General features: G+C 34.4%; 1 protein-coding gene across 1 annotated transcript in view; it reads left to right on the top strand.

Annotated features, from left to right (window-relative positions):
• The window catches only part of LOC142354957 (heat shock factor 2-binding protein-like), a 37430-nt gene extending 37042 nt beyond the window's left edge, over positions 1-388 (top strand). The window contains exon 5 of the mRNA XM_075407289.1: positions 33-388. Coding sequence (XP_075263404.1) covers positions 33-388 — 356 coding nt within the window. The remainder of the gene's footprint in view (positions 1-32) is intronic.
• The last annotated feature ends 16665 nt before the right edge of the window (positions 389-17053 follow it).

Raw genomic sequence — 17053 nt, 5'->3', positions numbered from 1 at the left:
GAATCATTTTTTAACCTCAATTTTTTTTACAGGCTACCTTCAGCCCCAAGACTTTCTGACTGCCAAAGGCTTTGGAGTTATGCTTCTGTTCAACCTCAGTTTGCTTCCAAATAGCGCCGGTATTCTGACCCAACATTTCGAAGAATTATTGATGTCGACAATTGCTTGGTTGGAACTGAAAGATATAGACAAGGAGCTGAAAATCAACAGCTGCAAATTGGTTCACTCTGTTGCAATCTGCATCAGTGACGTCCGAATTCTCAACTCAATTCCAAAAATAACTTTTGAAAAAGTGAAACAGTCGTGCCACAACGAAGAACTGACATTTGTCATTGAGACTCTGCTAAGCTATCTTGATCAAAAGACTGCTCACGAGTATGAACAATAAAAAGCAATGTCATTGAATTATGAAGAGTTTTAGTCTTGTTATTCTTTGTTTTTGACGTTATTTTGCAAAAAAAACAACAAAATCAATTTAACCTTTCAAGTAATTACACTAAAACTACCCACGTTGAGGTTAATGACCGAGTGACCTTTGATCAGACCCCAATCAGGCCCTTGTCTACACTGCCCTGAGCTCAAACTGATTTCCAGGCTCCGTAATTTCGGTCTGGAAGCACACCTTGTTTTGTGCTCGGTTTAGGTATGATGAGCTGGGATCTCAACTTCAGACTTGTTCGCAGGCTTTTGGGCTTCTAAAAGTTACCCAAATCTGTTATATGAACTTTTATACTGATCAGACCGAATTGCAAATTTTAGCTTGTGTTCAGACCTTCCACTGAAAATTATGATTAATTTAGCGCAACCGAGGCTTTTTGATCTTATAATGTGAGTAGCATTATACTCCAATTGGAGCCCAGCTAAAATGATCGTTTCAAGGGACAAAGTATGAAAAACCACAGTTTGAATAGTTATGCACTCAAAAACATTATCTTGATGTCGGTTTCAAAGACTGATCTGTGACCTTGGTTTATAAACCAGTTAAATTGCATAAACTTGTTATTTTAAACTTCACTTGCTCTAAATCACAAGTTTGTGTTCAACATTAATTCTTAGTCTTTTGTTTATTTTCAGACGTGATTAGTTAATTAGCTTGTTTTATTATACTTTTTAATGTTAACAATTTTAGTGCCAGAAATCTTTGTACAGAAGTAACAACCTTTAGATTTAATTTAACTTTACAATTACAAAAACATAAACTTTCAAGGAGCTACAGAATTTACAGAACATTATCAGCTAACAAAATAGTTCACACTCACAAGGGCCGTTTAAGATCAATACAAACTTAAAACAACAAAAATTATTAACATGGAAGGAAGAACTCTTGAAGACATCTGAATCAGTTTCAGATTTTCACTAACCTGAAAACTGAGAAAAAACGTAGATCCGCAAAAAAATGCTGCCAGAGCTCCTCTCCTCAATCGTTCTATAAACACCTAAATAGCCCAAGCAAAATCAGAGGAAAAAATTCGAAGTTTCAACAATCTCGAAGTTTTTAGTTTGCTCTTTTTGTTCATATTTGTGAGTTGAAGACTTTGGCACGAGTATGCATTCAGATACCTAAGTCCAAATTTAAATAATTACTGACCAAACTTAACTCTACTCCACACCTAGACTTATGAATAGACCCAAATAGTCTAGTAGGAGGGATCAATATTTACCAAAATTACACAGTCGAGCTTATTAGTTACAGATCAACAAACGTCTTTTCATGAATCGAGCAGAAGTCTTTTAATAAGTCGGCTGTTTTGAAAAATTGGAAAATTTTTTTGCTCCTGCTGCACAACCACTGCTCTCGAACTTAAGACGGAAATTTGTCAAAGGTCTTATGACTTTTTGAAATACTTAATATAAAGTTGTTATCACAGCTGGACTAAATTGCCACATTACTTGATTGAATGAAACTAGTTAGCTTAATTGTAATCTCCTTCAGATGGGGCATAATAAAATTGTGGCATTATTGGATTGTTATTGGCCTCGAAGCGATAGTAGGTGTTAATGGAGACATCGTGGTTTTTTAAATTTCAAAGAATTTGAATTGTATTGGGGCGTTGTGGTTTTTTTTAAGATGTTTTCACACATTTTTCATGAGTGAAATTGATTTTGATCTTTCAAAACGGGATAAACAGGTAAAACCCAGCGGGCAGTAAGTATCCTTAGAGGCCTAAACTGGGCGTCAGTAGTACTTCAAGTGCTTAGAGTGTTGCAGCTGCTGGGATGGCCTTAATTTATGAATAGAATGTCATTTTTATGAGTTTTTGGGCTTAAAATGTTGCAATTTTTCATGTTTTCTTGCGATTTTTTTTAGTTTTCTGTTTGATTAATCTTAGGTTGAAGTTTTTAAAATCGATGAATGTCTTTTGCAAGACAAAATTGCTTGTTATGACCATTTTATGAGCTATTTGTTTTTGGACTACAAACAAACACGCAAAATGATACTAATTTTTGCAATTTTTTAAAACAATTTTTGTCATTTTTTGAGTTTTTCGAGACTAAGGGGTCAGGGAATCTCCTGCAAGGTTTGATAATAGAGCACGTTATAGTTTCTAGTTACAATGGAATGGTTTTCAACTTTTTAATGTCTCGGATATTAGCTTTTTCTGGATAAAATCTTCATTTATTTTTAGGTTTTCCTAAAATTTTTGTCAATTTTTGATATTTGCTTATTCTCAATTGCCAGAAAACCTATGCCATGGTCTGATAAAAATTCCTGCACAGTTTTTGTTGCTGTCAAAGGAATTGTTCTCAACATTTTAACTTTTTGAATTTAGGAAATTTTTTGATAAATTTTGCTGTTTTTCTCAAGTTTTCTTAAAATAATTTGTCTTTTATTCAGTTATTCTTGCTTCAGTAGCCAGGTAACATCCTCCAGAGTTTTGACAATTTTTTAAATAGTTCCTGGGGGGCAATGGAATGGTTTTGCAACATTCTAACAGAACGAAGTTCTATTTTTTGAAACTTGAAATTTCTAAAAATTTTTGCCTATCGATCATTGAGCAAGTGAACTCTTTGAGGAATTGGATTCTGGTGTTATTGGATAACCTCTTGAAACGCAGAATTGTTTCTGAAGATATTATTATTATTATGAATTTCATTAAATTTTGCTAATGGTTTCATTTTTTAATAAAAATTTCTGTCTTTTTCTGAGATAATCGGTCTTCGATGCCCAATGAATTTTTTTCAGGTCTGGCAGATATAATCCGGGACCGATTTTAGGAACAAAACTTACTTTGAAATAGCTACGTTTAAACGGATCAAGAGCTTTTTTAAAATATTATCAGACGTATTGGAAATATTTGACTTTGAGTGAAAAACTTCAAGAGTTTTTCCATGAGTAGATTTTTGTTTAGTTTGTTTAATTTTTTTTAGTTTCTCAACTTTTTGAGATGTTTTTGTCTGTGTTTTGGCTGGCCTTGTTCAATTGATCTGCTGGCCAGGTAGAGTACTTCGAAGTTTAACGTTTAAGTTCTTTGGATTGTATATCAGGACCTGTCCTGCTATGTTTTTTACAATTCAAAGAATTTGAATTGTATTGGGGCGCTGTCTTTTTTTTAAGATCTATTCACACATTTTCATGATTTTTGAAGTCAAATTGGAGTAGTGATTTTGGTCACGCCGAAACAGGAAATGGAGCGAAAAAGCGAGTGGCTTTGCGGCGTGAATTTTTTTCGCTCTAATTTTAAAGTAGAGTGGGAAAACGGTGTTTGAACAAAAATTCGGTTTCTCGGTAGTGGTTTTTTGTTCACATGCGGCAATTTCACTCTGATTTTTACTGTTTTTTCGATTTTTTGGATCGGATTTTTTCACAGCTCATTCTAGGCCTAATTTTTTTTGTTTGAATTAAATTTTAATTTCTCGCTGGTGGTTTTTTTTGTTCACATGCGACATTTTGACATTGATTTTCTGTTTTTTTCTTATTTTTTTATCTAATTTTTTTAAAAATTGGTTTTCTCAATTCACTCATATTCCATTAAAGGTCTAGTTTTTCTGTTTAGTCAATGAAAATTCTTTGAATTGTACGTCAGGACTTGTCCTGCTATGTTTTTTAATTCGTCGCCTCCATCGATGATTCTTACAACCTGACTTCTTTGAACTGACTTTTTTAATGACTTCAGTCAATCCTGCAGCTGTGCAGTTGAAATTTGAGTGCGTTACGTCATTTCCGCTTTTAAGTCATTTGCTTGACTTGCCTGATTTAAAAAATGACTTCTGAACTCGTTTATGGAACTTTAATTTTATAAATATTTACTAGTTAAAGATCAATAGTGTGCATCTAAGTCGTGCCAAACTTATATGCCCTCTTGAGTAATAGTCTTGAGTTTTCGATTTCAGATATCATTTTTGGAAAAGCTCTCAGGGCTATTTCCCTAGAGACCGTATGTGTCATAACGTTGACAGTCTAAATATAACCCAAAAAGTCTAGTGGTCTATTAAAGGACTGGTGGTCGGTCTGTCTATCTTATTTCTTTAGTTGCTTCAATTCATGGAAGGCCACAAGCGTCTATCGCGTCTTTTTTCCGTTAAACTGCGGGCTAAGTTTTCCTTTCATAAAAATATGATTTATCTTTAGTTTAAAAATGCAGATTTTTGACAGGTTAATTGTTTTTCAAAATACCTAAAGATAAAGAAAAAGAAGCATCCATGCTGACTACCTTATAAGCAATAGTCAGCTTTAAATTACGCGTCAAGTTTCTAAGCCAAACATGCAGTATCGTGGAAAGACTTTTGCTCGAACCATGATTTGACAATAGATTTGACCTGGTTAAAAAACATACAAAAAATGTTTTCTTTGATTTATGATTTGACTTTTGTTCAACGCAATTTTTACTCCTGAATAATTTTTGTCGAGGAAAATTTCAGAGTCTAATAGTTCAAAATTGGTAAATATATATTTGTCAGGCTTGTGTCCTTCATCATTGTCCCCGATTATGGCTTTTAGAACTGCTTTGCGGTTGATTACCCTGACAACTTTCAAATAGGTATTTTTTTGTTCAGTCAATTTTTGCTGAGCCTTGTATTCATTGTACAGATTTGTGAGTGATAACATTAGAAAGCTTGTCCGGCGTATGAACTCAAATTAAAAAAAATAATTTGGATTTTTGCTGAGGAGTTAACGAGGTTTAAGTTTTTGTGAAATTTAGCTGCTTATTTTCCGTTGTTTTGTTCACATTTTTGATAAATTTTGTAAAAATTTGATCAATTTTGTCCTAAAAAAGGTTGAACTTTGAAACAATAATCTCATTGTTCTTACTTTTAAAGATGAAAGAGATTTGCTCGAATTGTTTCAATCAGCTAGTTTGGCCAAAATTTTGGCTAAATTTTGAAATTTCAGCATTTTTTCTTTTCATAAAAAAATGCATTGATTATGCTTTTTGGTCCAATTTGACCGGCAGTGCAGATAAGAAAGTGTTAACACAATCTTAACTTACTCACATAGCAGTTATTTTTACTTCCGGTTCAAGTGAAAACGTTCTGGAACTAAAATATTTGCGGTCTTTCGCCAAATTTAAGGTAAAATTTAGTTTTAAAAAGCACTTGTTTTTAATATTTCACCATTTTCGTTTCACAAAATAACTATTAGGCGGTTATTTGGATTTTTGATTTTCTAGAAAGCCGAGAAGTGATAGCAAGGCCAGCTGCGGTCGAATTACTGGTTTCTGGAAAGAAAATATTCACGGAACGTATTTTAGGTCTTTCCTTTTAAAATAGTTTTTTTTTGCTTTTTTGTCTTATGAATTATAAGAAAATGTGTCCTCATTTTACGGTTTCAGTTCTATCAGCTAACTTTTATGTTCAGATGAGGTCTCAAGACTAAATATTGTGTTTTCTGAGTGAAGTGCATGGCTTTTATGGCTCCAAGAAATCTGAAGTTTTGTCGTAGTCTTTTGATTGAGTCAAATTAATAAAAATTAATGTGTTTATGGAAGTTTCAATGAAATACTTTAATGCTTTCAAATGATACATAATGTTTTATTTCCCAAAGAAAAATATATAGATACCCAAAATTCAACTTCTGTTTTCGATATATTGACTTTTTGTCAAATTAGCAATTTTGGTAACATTGGAACATTGTCTTAGCGGACAAGCAGCAATAGCAGGACCTGTTTTTAAGATTGATTGTGGAATTTCAGAATCCAAAAAACTTTGAATTGTAAGGGGTTGCTGTAATATAATTTTTGTTTTAAAATTTTTGTTTACTTTAATTTTTTACAGATCGGAATGATTTCAAATTAAGACCCGCTAAATTAACGTAAAATGATGTTCGATGGTTACAATCAATCATTTCAGTAAAGCTTTTGTCTGAGTAAAATTGTTCTTGAAATTTTGAGTTCTACCTGTATTTGTTGTTGCCGTGTAGTTTTTTTAACTTAGTCTTACTAACGAAGAGCCCAAATGGCTTCATTAGGATTAGCAAGATGTTTTGTTCACCATTTTCTAGTTGAATTGTTAAGCTTGTTATGATTTTTTGTTTGTGACGAATTTCTTTTTTGAAACTAACGGATTGTTGAGACAATAGATTTTAATCTTTTTTCTACAAAATTTGAGCGTAGTTTAAACAGAAAGAGTATTGGCTTCATATTTCCATTGACTTACATAATTGTCTTCATTTCTGATTCGTTGTTCAATTAACGGTTTTTTAGCGTTCATACTGCGATTTTTCATAACATTCTCTTAGTTATGGATATTTTCAATGTTTTGAGGATTTTGTTGTATTGTCCGGTTTTCACATCAGAGGCAATTTAATAACCAGCCAAAAATCACGTTAAAAATGACCCAATAAAAGAAATAATGAATTACTTTTAGTTTTTTAATTGAATGGATAATGATTTCTGTCATACATCATAAATTAATTTAGTGCATTAAATTTATTATACGATGTACTTAATATAATTTAGTGTACTTATTCCTGAAGGGCATGTGTATAAGTCAATGTTATTTCACATGCTAGTCTGTTATTCCCATCTCCCGTAGCGGGAAATTATTGTTCATATTTGTTGTGACTTCTGTAATACCAGTTGCCTTAATACTCACTCTTTTAGTTTTGCACTTCGCGAACAGTTGCCTAATTTAACTTATTCTTCATTAACTGTCTTACTAGTCAAGTAAAGTAGACAAGTAATTACCAAGCGATTCACTAAGCGGATTTATTTAGAAATTATGTAAAGCGCACTCGCCGCGCAAGTTAGGATATAAAACATAATCGTCACTCGCGACTCAAGATTAAGTACGCAATCTCATTTGCGTACGACATGGCGCAGTGAGCAACTCAGAAGCGGACCCCACTCGGCATTGAGCCATTTCGGGATAAACCTAGTGCAGACCCTCCGTTGAAATGGGAAAAGTGGCAGATGCAGGCCAGGTTAGCTCTTCTTGCGAAGGAAAATATTACACTAGACACTTTGTTGGAACCAAAACCCGAAACAGTACAACTACCACTTGAACTTATCTATGAGGATACGATAACAGGACCATCGGCACAATCGGAGAGGGAAAGATTGGCGAGGAACGCTCAATCAAAAATGAACTAGGAGAATCGGTGTCACAGACAACTGGAGATAGGAGTAATGTGTGGAGATAAACCGTGGGCACAGGCTGATCGAAAGACTGTGTCAATGCTATATCTCAGTTTGGGCACCGAAGGACGTCGAATTGTTTGTAGCAGAAACCCACACCTCAAGATGGACATTCTAACAACAGCAGAACTTTGGACAATCATGGAATCAGCATTTATTCGTCAGCGCAATATCACATTTGATAGGTACGTACTTCTCACTACAAAACAGACAAGAGGAGAGTCTATTGAACATTTCTTTGGAAAGTTGAAAATTGAAAGAACTTTCTGAAAATTGTGAACTCGGGAGTCAAGAAGATACTCTTATCAGAGATTTATTTATTGCGAATATGTTAGATCCGGAAATCCAAAGAGAACTGCTGCGAGAAACTCTAGAACCAGCTCAAGCATTACGTTTGGCCATAAATATGGAATTAGGTCAAAGAAATCAACTACAAATTACAAACTCGCAACCTGCTCCACAGGTTAACGCAGTAATTTCTCAACAACCTTCTCGACCACCGAGTCAACGGCCGACTACATCTAGTTTCACTCGACCACCAAATCAACTCTGCAGAAACTGTGGTTTAACTTGGTCAGCAAATCATAAAGTCAAGTGTATTGCGAGAGGCAAGACTTGCAATAACTGTGGTTTACAAAATCATTTTTCGCGGGTGTGCAGGAAACCGAAGTCATCATCAAATAAACCCATCCGATCTAATGTTAACTCTGTTGAAGAAACTTCAACTGATCAGACGGTAAATGCCATACAAAAAATGAATTATAACCCACAATGCGAATCAGATTACGATAGCTCAGATGATAATATGGTCGCCAGCATCGCAAGTAACGGAATACAGATTGAACCAAAGAACACCATCTTGCAAATTGGTAATACCCAAGTAGGACTTCTCATTGATTCAGGCAGTGTATGCAGTATTTTACCCGAGTTTCTTGCTACGGAAATAGTGGAAAATTCTCTCCTTGCTCGATGGTTGATGATAGCGCCTCCCCAGGAACTCAAAACATTTTCAAACGAACCCATAAACGTGACGGGTATGATACAGGCACCAATTGCGAGCAATGGATGGCGACTTGAAGAAGCTGAATTTGTGGTGGTCCGTGACGGGCTAAAACCACTAGTTGGTAGAGACTTGTTTGACGCTCTCGGAATCTCAGTAACTCAAACCCCAAAATATGAAGGTAGTATGGTCAACACTATCACATCCCAATGTCCATTTAAAACACGTATTGCAAAACAATTTCCTCAACTTATTACACGTATTGGTCGCTCAAAAATACACATTGTTAAATCTAAGTTCCATAGAAATTTTCAACCAAAACATCAAAAGGGCAGAAGAGTACCCATTAATTTACAAGAACGAGTAAATAATGAAATTAAAAAGTTTATTGAAGAAGGACATATAGAAAAATTGAATAACTGTCCTGATCAATATGTTATTTCACCTATTGTAATCACAGTTAAACGAGATCAAACAATAAAGTTAACATTGGATTCCAAACCTCCTAATAAATCAATACACAAGAATAAATATCAGATGCCAAATATTGAAACACTTATGGATTCCATATCACAAATAATAACAAACTACAAAACAGAACCAGCGGATAAAATATGCTTCTCTACTATAGATCTTAAATATGCATACAGCCAACTAAATCTTCACCCTGAAACTGCTAAACACTGTAATTTCAATATTGTAAGTGGTGACATGACAGGCACATATCGTTTCAAAACGGGATTTTTTGGTCTTACTGACATGCCTGCCGAGTTTCAGAAGGCAATGGATTACACTTTGATTGGCCTCAAAAATACATTTTGTTTTCTAGACGACATCTTAATTGTAAGCAAAGGTTCTGAAGATGATCACGTACAACTTGTATTAGATTGCCTTAAGAAACTGGACGCGGATAATCTCCGAATTAACCATCCTAAATGCCATTTTGCGAAGCAAAAAATTTCCTGGTTAGGATATAATATAACTCAATCTGGGATATTACCACTCGAATCTAAAACATCTTCTATTATGTCATTACAACCACCTAATACACTTAAAAAATTACGTTCATTTGTCGGTTCAGTCCAATATATTAGTAAATTTATTCCCAATTTAGCTCAACTCTGCCATCCTTTAAGACCTTTTCTTCGTAAGTCAACTAAATACATTTGGACTGACGCTCATACTCTACATTTTATTGCCATAAAAACTCGCATAGCAAATCATACAGAAAACATTCACTATAACCCCCAACTCGAAACACGAATCAAATGTGATGCTTCTCGCTCCGGATTGGGAGCAGCACTAGAACAACTAACAGTTGATGGTTGGAAGTCGATCTCTTTTGCATCAAGATTTTTAAATAGTAGTGAAGAACGTTATAGTATTAACGAATTGGAACTTCTTGGGGTGTATGGTCCATAGAATATTTTAAAAATTATTTATATGGTAAAGAGTTTACTATTATCACTGATCATCGCGCATTACGTTCTATTTTAAAAGAACATCGATCAAATAAAAGTTACAATAGTCGGTTATCACGATGGGTTGATCGTCTTTTGCCTTATCAATTCTCAATAGAGCATCTGCCCGGCGCGAAGATGGGACTAGTTGATTACATCTCTCGAAATCCATATAAACCAGCAAAAAGTGTTTCAAAATATGATGAGGAATTTTTAGTCGCCACATTATCAAGCATACACTCTGATGCTCAATTACTTCAACAAAAACACAACATTTTAGCTCATTCACTTAATAAATTATATATTGATATTGATGGTGAAAATAAAAAATCCACCAGTAATACTGAACAAGTTTTAAATATAGATTATGTCAAACCAAATCCTCAGACAAAAGTTAACGAATTATTCGCTCCGCGAAACAATAGTTTAAAATTATTCTCAAAACAAAATTCTAACTTTGACATAAAGTCCGCTCAGCGTGTACGCTTAACAAATGTTAGTTCAGATCTCGCGGCGCAAAAATACAACTCTAACGTAACCTCCCTTAAATTCAATAATCAGTATAGTAAACACGCCTCGCGCGTACACTTAACTCAAAATATTAAATCACTCGCGGATCAAAAGTATAACCCGATTTTTAATCCCACTAATAGTATTAATTGTACTAGTGCACATGATCAGCGAGTACATTCAACTCAAAATGAATCAGTATTCGCACATACATATCCTACTTCAAAAGTAAACACTTACAAATTAATTAATACCAATTCTGATCTCGCATCGCGAGTACGCTTTTCATTTAACAAATTAACACTCGCAAGGCATAATACTTTATTAAATACTCAAAAGATTAGATTGCATTCCTCAGATGCTTCTTTTGCAAAGCAAGTTACTAAATACCAAATTCATTCTAAATTTGCGTCACATAGTCTACCAATTACAATTAAACCTCTACAAATTGAGTCTCAAATGCTTGTAGAAACAGGAAAAGCGTCACTCGCTTACCAAAATACTCCTAAATTTGCTTCAATAAGTCATTCTCACTTGTCAATCAAAAATCAGTCTCAAAATCCTACCTTATTTAGTAATCCAAACTCAAATACTTTAAATAACTCACGTGCTAAATTAACAAACAACAAACCAGTGCTTTTTGCCCAAACTAAACTCGAAATTCAGTTGTCTTCCTCTTTGTCAATCGATTTAATCGAAAAAACTCAACTCTCATCAACGATGAGTCAACAAGCTTCATCTCTAAAGTGAAAATCCATCTCATCCCGAACAACAAGAGCTTCGCCCCGCGTATCATTTACGGATAATGCAACAACAAGCACGCCACGCAGATCATCATCTCACTCTAATCTAAGCACCCCACTCACGGATAGCCCTCAAGTGGTGTCCTTTGAGAAAGTGGTGGGCAAGGTGTTCAACAAAGGGCTAATCGCATCCCTAACAAGCAAGGATGCAGTTCTGAAGGAGGTTCGGGATTGCATAATCAGGGGAGATGAAGAACGATTAAAGGCCCTCAACCCGTATCTCCATAGCTATTGGCGGGACCTTCATGTGAATAGCGGATGTGTTTGTATGGACGAGAAGGTAGCCATACCGAACGCGCTCAAAGATGCACTCATTGAAGATTTGCATACGAGTCACCCAGGTAGCTGGGGGATGGTATGTATGGCTCAGCACTGCTGGTGGCCATACATGAATCGTGATTTGCTCGTCAAAGCTATAGAGTGCAAATTTTGCACTACTATTGGTAAAAATTTAAAATCTGTTATTCCCGCAAAACAATTTAAAGCTCATACACCATGTATAATTCTGAACCCAGAAATACAAATAGATTTTGCAAGACCTATTAATAACGAAAAAGAACATGAAATATACATTTTAACATGTATTGATACATTTTCAAAATTTCCTCCTGCAGAATTAGTTGATAATGCAAATGCATCGAATGTAATAAAATTTTTAGATAATTATATACAAATTCCTGGAGTTCCTCGTTCCTTAAGAATAGACCAAGCTCAATGTCTTATAGGTAACCAAGTAAAAAGTTTTTGTATGAAAAATAATATCACATTAATACCAGCTCCGGCGACTGAACATCGTGCAATAGGACTAGTTGAAAGACTTATTGGTACTTTTAAGCAACGCTTAGCATGTATAAAAGAAGCAAATAAAGAATTAAATTCGTTCACCATTAAAGCAGCATTAAAATCAATTTTATACCAGCTTCGCATATGTAAACATAAAACAACTAAGCTTTCGCCATTCGAATCTCACTTTGGGCGCAAAGCCAATACAACGCTTAGTAACATAAGTACTCAACCAAAGTCATCTGATCTAAGTTATGAAAAAATTTTGAATCATTATTTAGATGAAGAAACAGTAACTCCTAATGAATTGTTGCCAGAGGACCACTGGGGTAACAGCCGTAGCGACGATGAAATCGAGCGCAACATGTGCAAGGCAACAAAGGACGCTACCACACGTGAACGTCTAGCAACAGACAACGAATCCCGTTTCCTTCGCACCACAAAAGCGCATCGTCCACTACCTCTAAAAGAACACGCCGTACAGTTGAACATTGCTCGGAAGAAACATCTCCATAAAAGATCCAAGAAAAATCTTGATGGACTATATGAGGTGTTGGCTCCAGGATCTGTGGTACAAAAGACCGATCAATATACTTCTGTCATTCGCGAACCGGGGAAAGTGGAGGTAACAGTGCGCAATAGTGACATTGTCAAATTTGGTACTCGGGAAGAACGGAAAACGAAATTAACAGAATATATTAACCGTCGAGGACCCCGCACGCATGAGAAGACAACTGAGGCCAAGATACTTAGCCACATAAAAGAGTCCACGCGCATACAAAAGGGAGATCGGAAGATGAAGCATCGCAAGCGAGAAACTGAAAGCGGTGTCTCATCAAATAAATCAAACATTGCTCGTGCAACGCGGTTACGTATGCCCAAAATTCCGGAAAATTTCGCTCCCCAAGTATTACCCGAAATTCCCGAGGTTGCTCCCGAACAGCAAATCATAACTGGAGAAGTATTGATCGCACCCCATCCTACAAATAACCAACCAGATTTAACCTTGCCATCTACATCGGCTCCAGCAATAGCATTACAACAAATACCGATAAGAGCAACAAAACGGACTAGAAAAAGTCCTAAATACTATGGATACGATAAAGAAGACTCGTCTGGTGAATCTACTAATTCGTGCCCCCCGAAATTTGCTCTACCCCGCAGGAAACGACGCGTAGGAGATATTGAATCGATACAACCTTCAGTTGTACAAACAATTGTAGACACAGCATCGCGGGTTGAACCCATAGAAAATGACTTCCCATCGCCTATCATAGGACAAGTATCACCAACAGATCCTCGTATACGACCAGCGGATCACAGTACATCAAATGAGCTCATAATTGATGAAGAAGACTTGTGAAAACTTTGAATAATTAAAACTTGATACATTATTATTTATGACTAGCTATGATAACCAGTACATATATTGTTGATACTATTTAACCGGTGAATAAGTAATAATATTATTCATATTGTTATTAAGATTTCATTTTACGCAATTTTAATTTTCATTGATGCGGGAGAAGTGTCATACATCATAAATTAATTTAGTGCAGTAAATTTATTATACGATGTACTTAATATAATTTAGTGTACTTATACCTGAAGGGCATGTGTATAAGTCAATGTTATTTCACATGCTAGTCTGTTATTCCCATCTCCCGTAGCGGGAAATTATTGTTCATATTTGTTGTGACTTCTGTAATACCAGTTGCCTTAATACTCACTCTTTTAGTTTTGCACTTCGCGAACAGTTGCCTAATTTAACTTATTCTTCATTAACTGTCTTACTAGTCAAGTAAAGTAGACAAGTAATTACCAAGCGATTCGCTAAGCGGATTTATTTAGAAATTATGTAAAGCGCACTCGCCGCGCAAGTTAGGATATAAAACATAATCGTCACTCGCGACTCAAGATTAAGTACGCAATCTCATTTGCGTACGACAATTTCATAGGCTCCGACAACTATTCCCCGCAAAGTTTAATGACTTTTTGATTTTGGCCTATATTTGTTTGTTGCAGTCTTTACATTCTAGGCAATGACAGACTTCAATGGTTTTTGGATGGAGTTGGAAATGAAGCCATTCAGTGATTTCAGTTGATAGCGAATGGTTTCGTTATTTTGAATTTATCTATGTTCAAAAAGTTTGAACACATTTTGTAACTTTGTCTCTTTTTGTTATGTACGGGTTAATTATTCTCGTGAAGACTGGTCCCATATCTGTTTTTGTGAAATGTGTTTCAATTGGTTTAGTTTAGTTTTTATCTAATGCTATTTTGATTTTTTAATAAGTTTTTTTTATAAAAATGTAGACAGACATTTTTTGATCGTAAGTAATGATTGTTCTTTTATTGTATTTAGCTATTTGTCCTGTCTTTTACCCTCTTTAATGACAGGTTTTGTCGGCCCTCTACAAAACGCACATTACTGAGCCTCCTTGTTTTACGTTTCTTTGAGAAAAAGTTGATTATATTTTAAGAGAATCAATATATCTAAAATTTTTATTTATTAGTTAGTAGTTTTGGCTAAAGGTTATTTGAGGTTGTCAATTTGATGTTGTAATTGAATGATAATCAAAATTAAGTCAGAAGACAAGGAAATACAAAATAATCTGCTTTTTAACAAGGTTCAAACGTCTCAATTTTTTCTGGAAGGCATGAGTTAGTTTTTGCCATGATGCGGAAGAATTGTTTTTTAATCCGTCATTAAATTGAAACTTACAAAATCAATGTGCAACTGGGTGTTCTGTGCACACGTATGCATGAGCCGGCGGTATATTATGATGTTATGACGTCATTTAATTCATAACTTATTTCCTAGTACGATCCTTGTATGAATTTTTAGAAATCATACATGATCTTTGTATGATTACCAAGAAATCATATATGAACCTAAAATGATTACCAAGAATCATATATCTGTTTTTCATCAATCTTTATTACCATTTATGTTTTTAATACTTTCTTGGACACTAAATAAAAGAATGAAAATACTAATGTTTTGATATTCTCTGGAGCCAGTTTGTACCGATATATGCTCGTTTATAAGAAAGAATTTTTTGGGAAAATTTTGCAAATAATCTTGAAGTCGGTTGGTACATATGTTTAAACTGCGAAGATATTCTCCAAATGCAATACAATAAGTTAATATGTCCTCTGAATACATCATACGAGAATTTATTTCACCAGTCAATGTTTCATCTGTCATATATGACCTTGATTTTTTTGCTTCTATTAAAGGGTTCAAAGCTTTTGGTAAAGCTAATGTTCAAATCAATGTTAACACTAAAGCCAATGCTTCTGCTGGGCACTGTATTCAATCATGAGCCAGAAATTGGATCTAACAATGGGCTTGACCCAGTTGAAATTTTGTCAAAAAAACAAGAAATAATCTTTTTGATCGGTATTTAAGGGAAAAACGATCAGAGCCCTAATGTTTTCTTGACTGGCCTGATCGTTTTTGATTTTTTTTGACATAGAAAGTAATAGTTCTGAGCCTTCTTTAGGATCTGACCGTTTTAAAGACTAAGAATTCACCGTATCTTACCGTTATTTTTAGGAGAAGACCGTTCTTGAGCGTAAATCCATATAGGAAAGGACTATTTCTAAGCGTTTATTAAACATAAGAAATGAACGTTTTTAACCATTTATTAAGATATGAATGGTTTTTTGACCGTTTTTTTAAGGAGACAATACCTATACATGCTCATTTGTTAGAATTATTTTGAAAAGAATTTTGCATATAACCTCAATTTTGTTTTGTGAATATGTCTAAACACCAAAGATATTCTGCAAATGCGATATAATAATTTAATATGTCCTCTGACTAAATTTTACGAGAACTTATGTTACCAGTCAATGTTTTAGTGTCATATATGACCTTGTATGATTTCTATGAAAGTTTTTCAACTTCAAAAGACAATGAAAAATATACAAATTTCTGGCTTTGAAATTTTTTGTAAGATCTTTCTAAGATTTCTAGGAAAACATATTTAATTGATGATGACTTGCATGACAACCAATAGATGATACAAATTATAAATGATTTAGAATGATTACTAAGAACCATATATGACCTAATATGACGACCAAGAACATTTTATGATGAGCAACCCGGGTTTGTATGATATATATATATATATATATATATATATATACCACTCATGGACAAGAAAATGAAAACACGTTCCTTGAACTTTGATTCTATTGTTTCAATTGAACAATTGTGACCATATCGCAATGGATGGTAATATGGATATAATTCCGTATAATCAGTTGAGTTAGATTTTTTCCATCGCATCGAAGTGTTGGATAGTAAATTATTATTCTATAATTTTACTACTTTACGGATAGCAATTTTTTGTAAGACGGTACATCATGAAATGGTATTAGCATTTTAAATTAGTGTTCAATACAAATGGATACGTCATTCTTCAATCCTAATGGTGAAACAATGACTAAAATTCCCATTGACGGTTTAAAATTTTTCTGTTACAGCTAAAAAATTTTGCTTCTTTTTTTTGCTCATGTTAAAGGGTTCAAATTTATTGCTAAAACTAATGTTAATACCAATGTTAATACTAAAGCCAATGCTTCTGGTGGACACTGGGCTCAATCCTGAGCCAAACATTCGATCGAAAACCGGGCTTACCCCAGTTAAAATTTTGCAAAAAAACATCGTTTTTGATCGGTGTTTTAAGGGAAAAGCGTTCAAATGTTTTTTTGACGGATTTGAGCGTAAAAAGCGAGAAAGTGATAGTTTTTGAGCATTTTTTATTAGGATATTACCGTTTTTGAGCGTTTTTTAAGACAAAGAATTCATCGTTTTTGACCGTTTTTAGAGGAGACGACCGTTTTTGAGCGTATTTTTGTTCAGTGAAAGACCGTTTCTGAGCGTTTATTGAACTTAAGAAATTAACG

This window comes from Convolutriloba macropyga, unplaced genomic scaffold (genome assembly GCF_964194025.1).
Source record: "Convolutriloba macropyga unplaced genomic scaffold, txConMacr16.3 SCAFFOLD_1010, whole genome shotgun sequence".
Taxonomy (NCBI): Eukaryota; Metazoa; Xenacoelomorpha; order Acoela; family Convolutidae; genus Convolutriloba; species Convolutriloba macropyga.
Note: the sequence above shows the minus strand (reverse complement) of the source record. Positions and strands in the feature narration are given on the sequence as shown.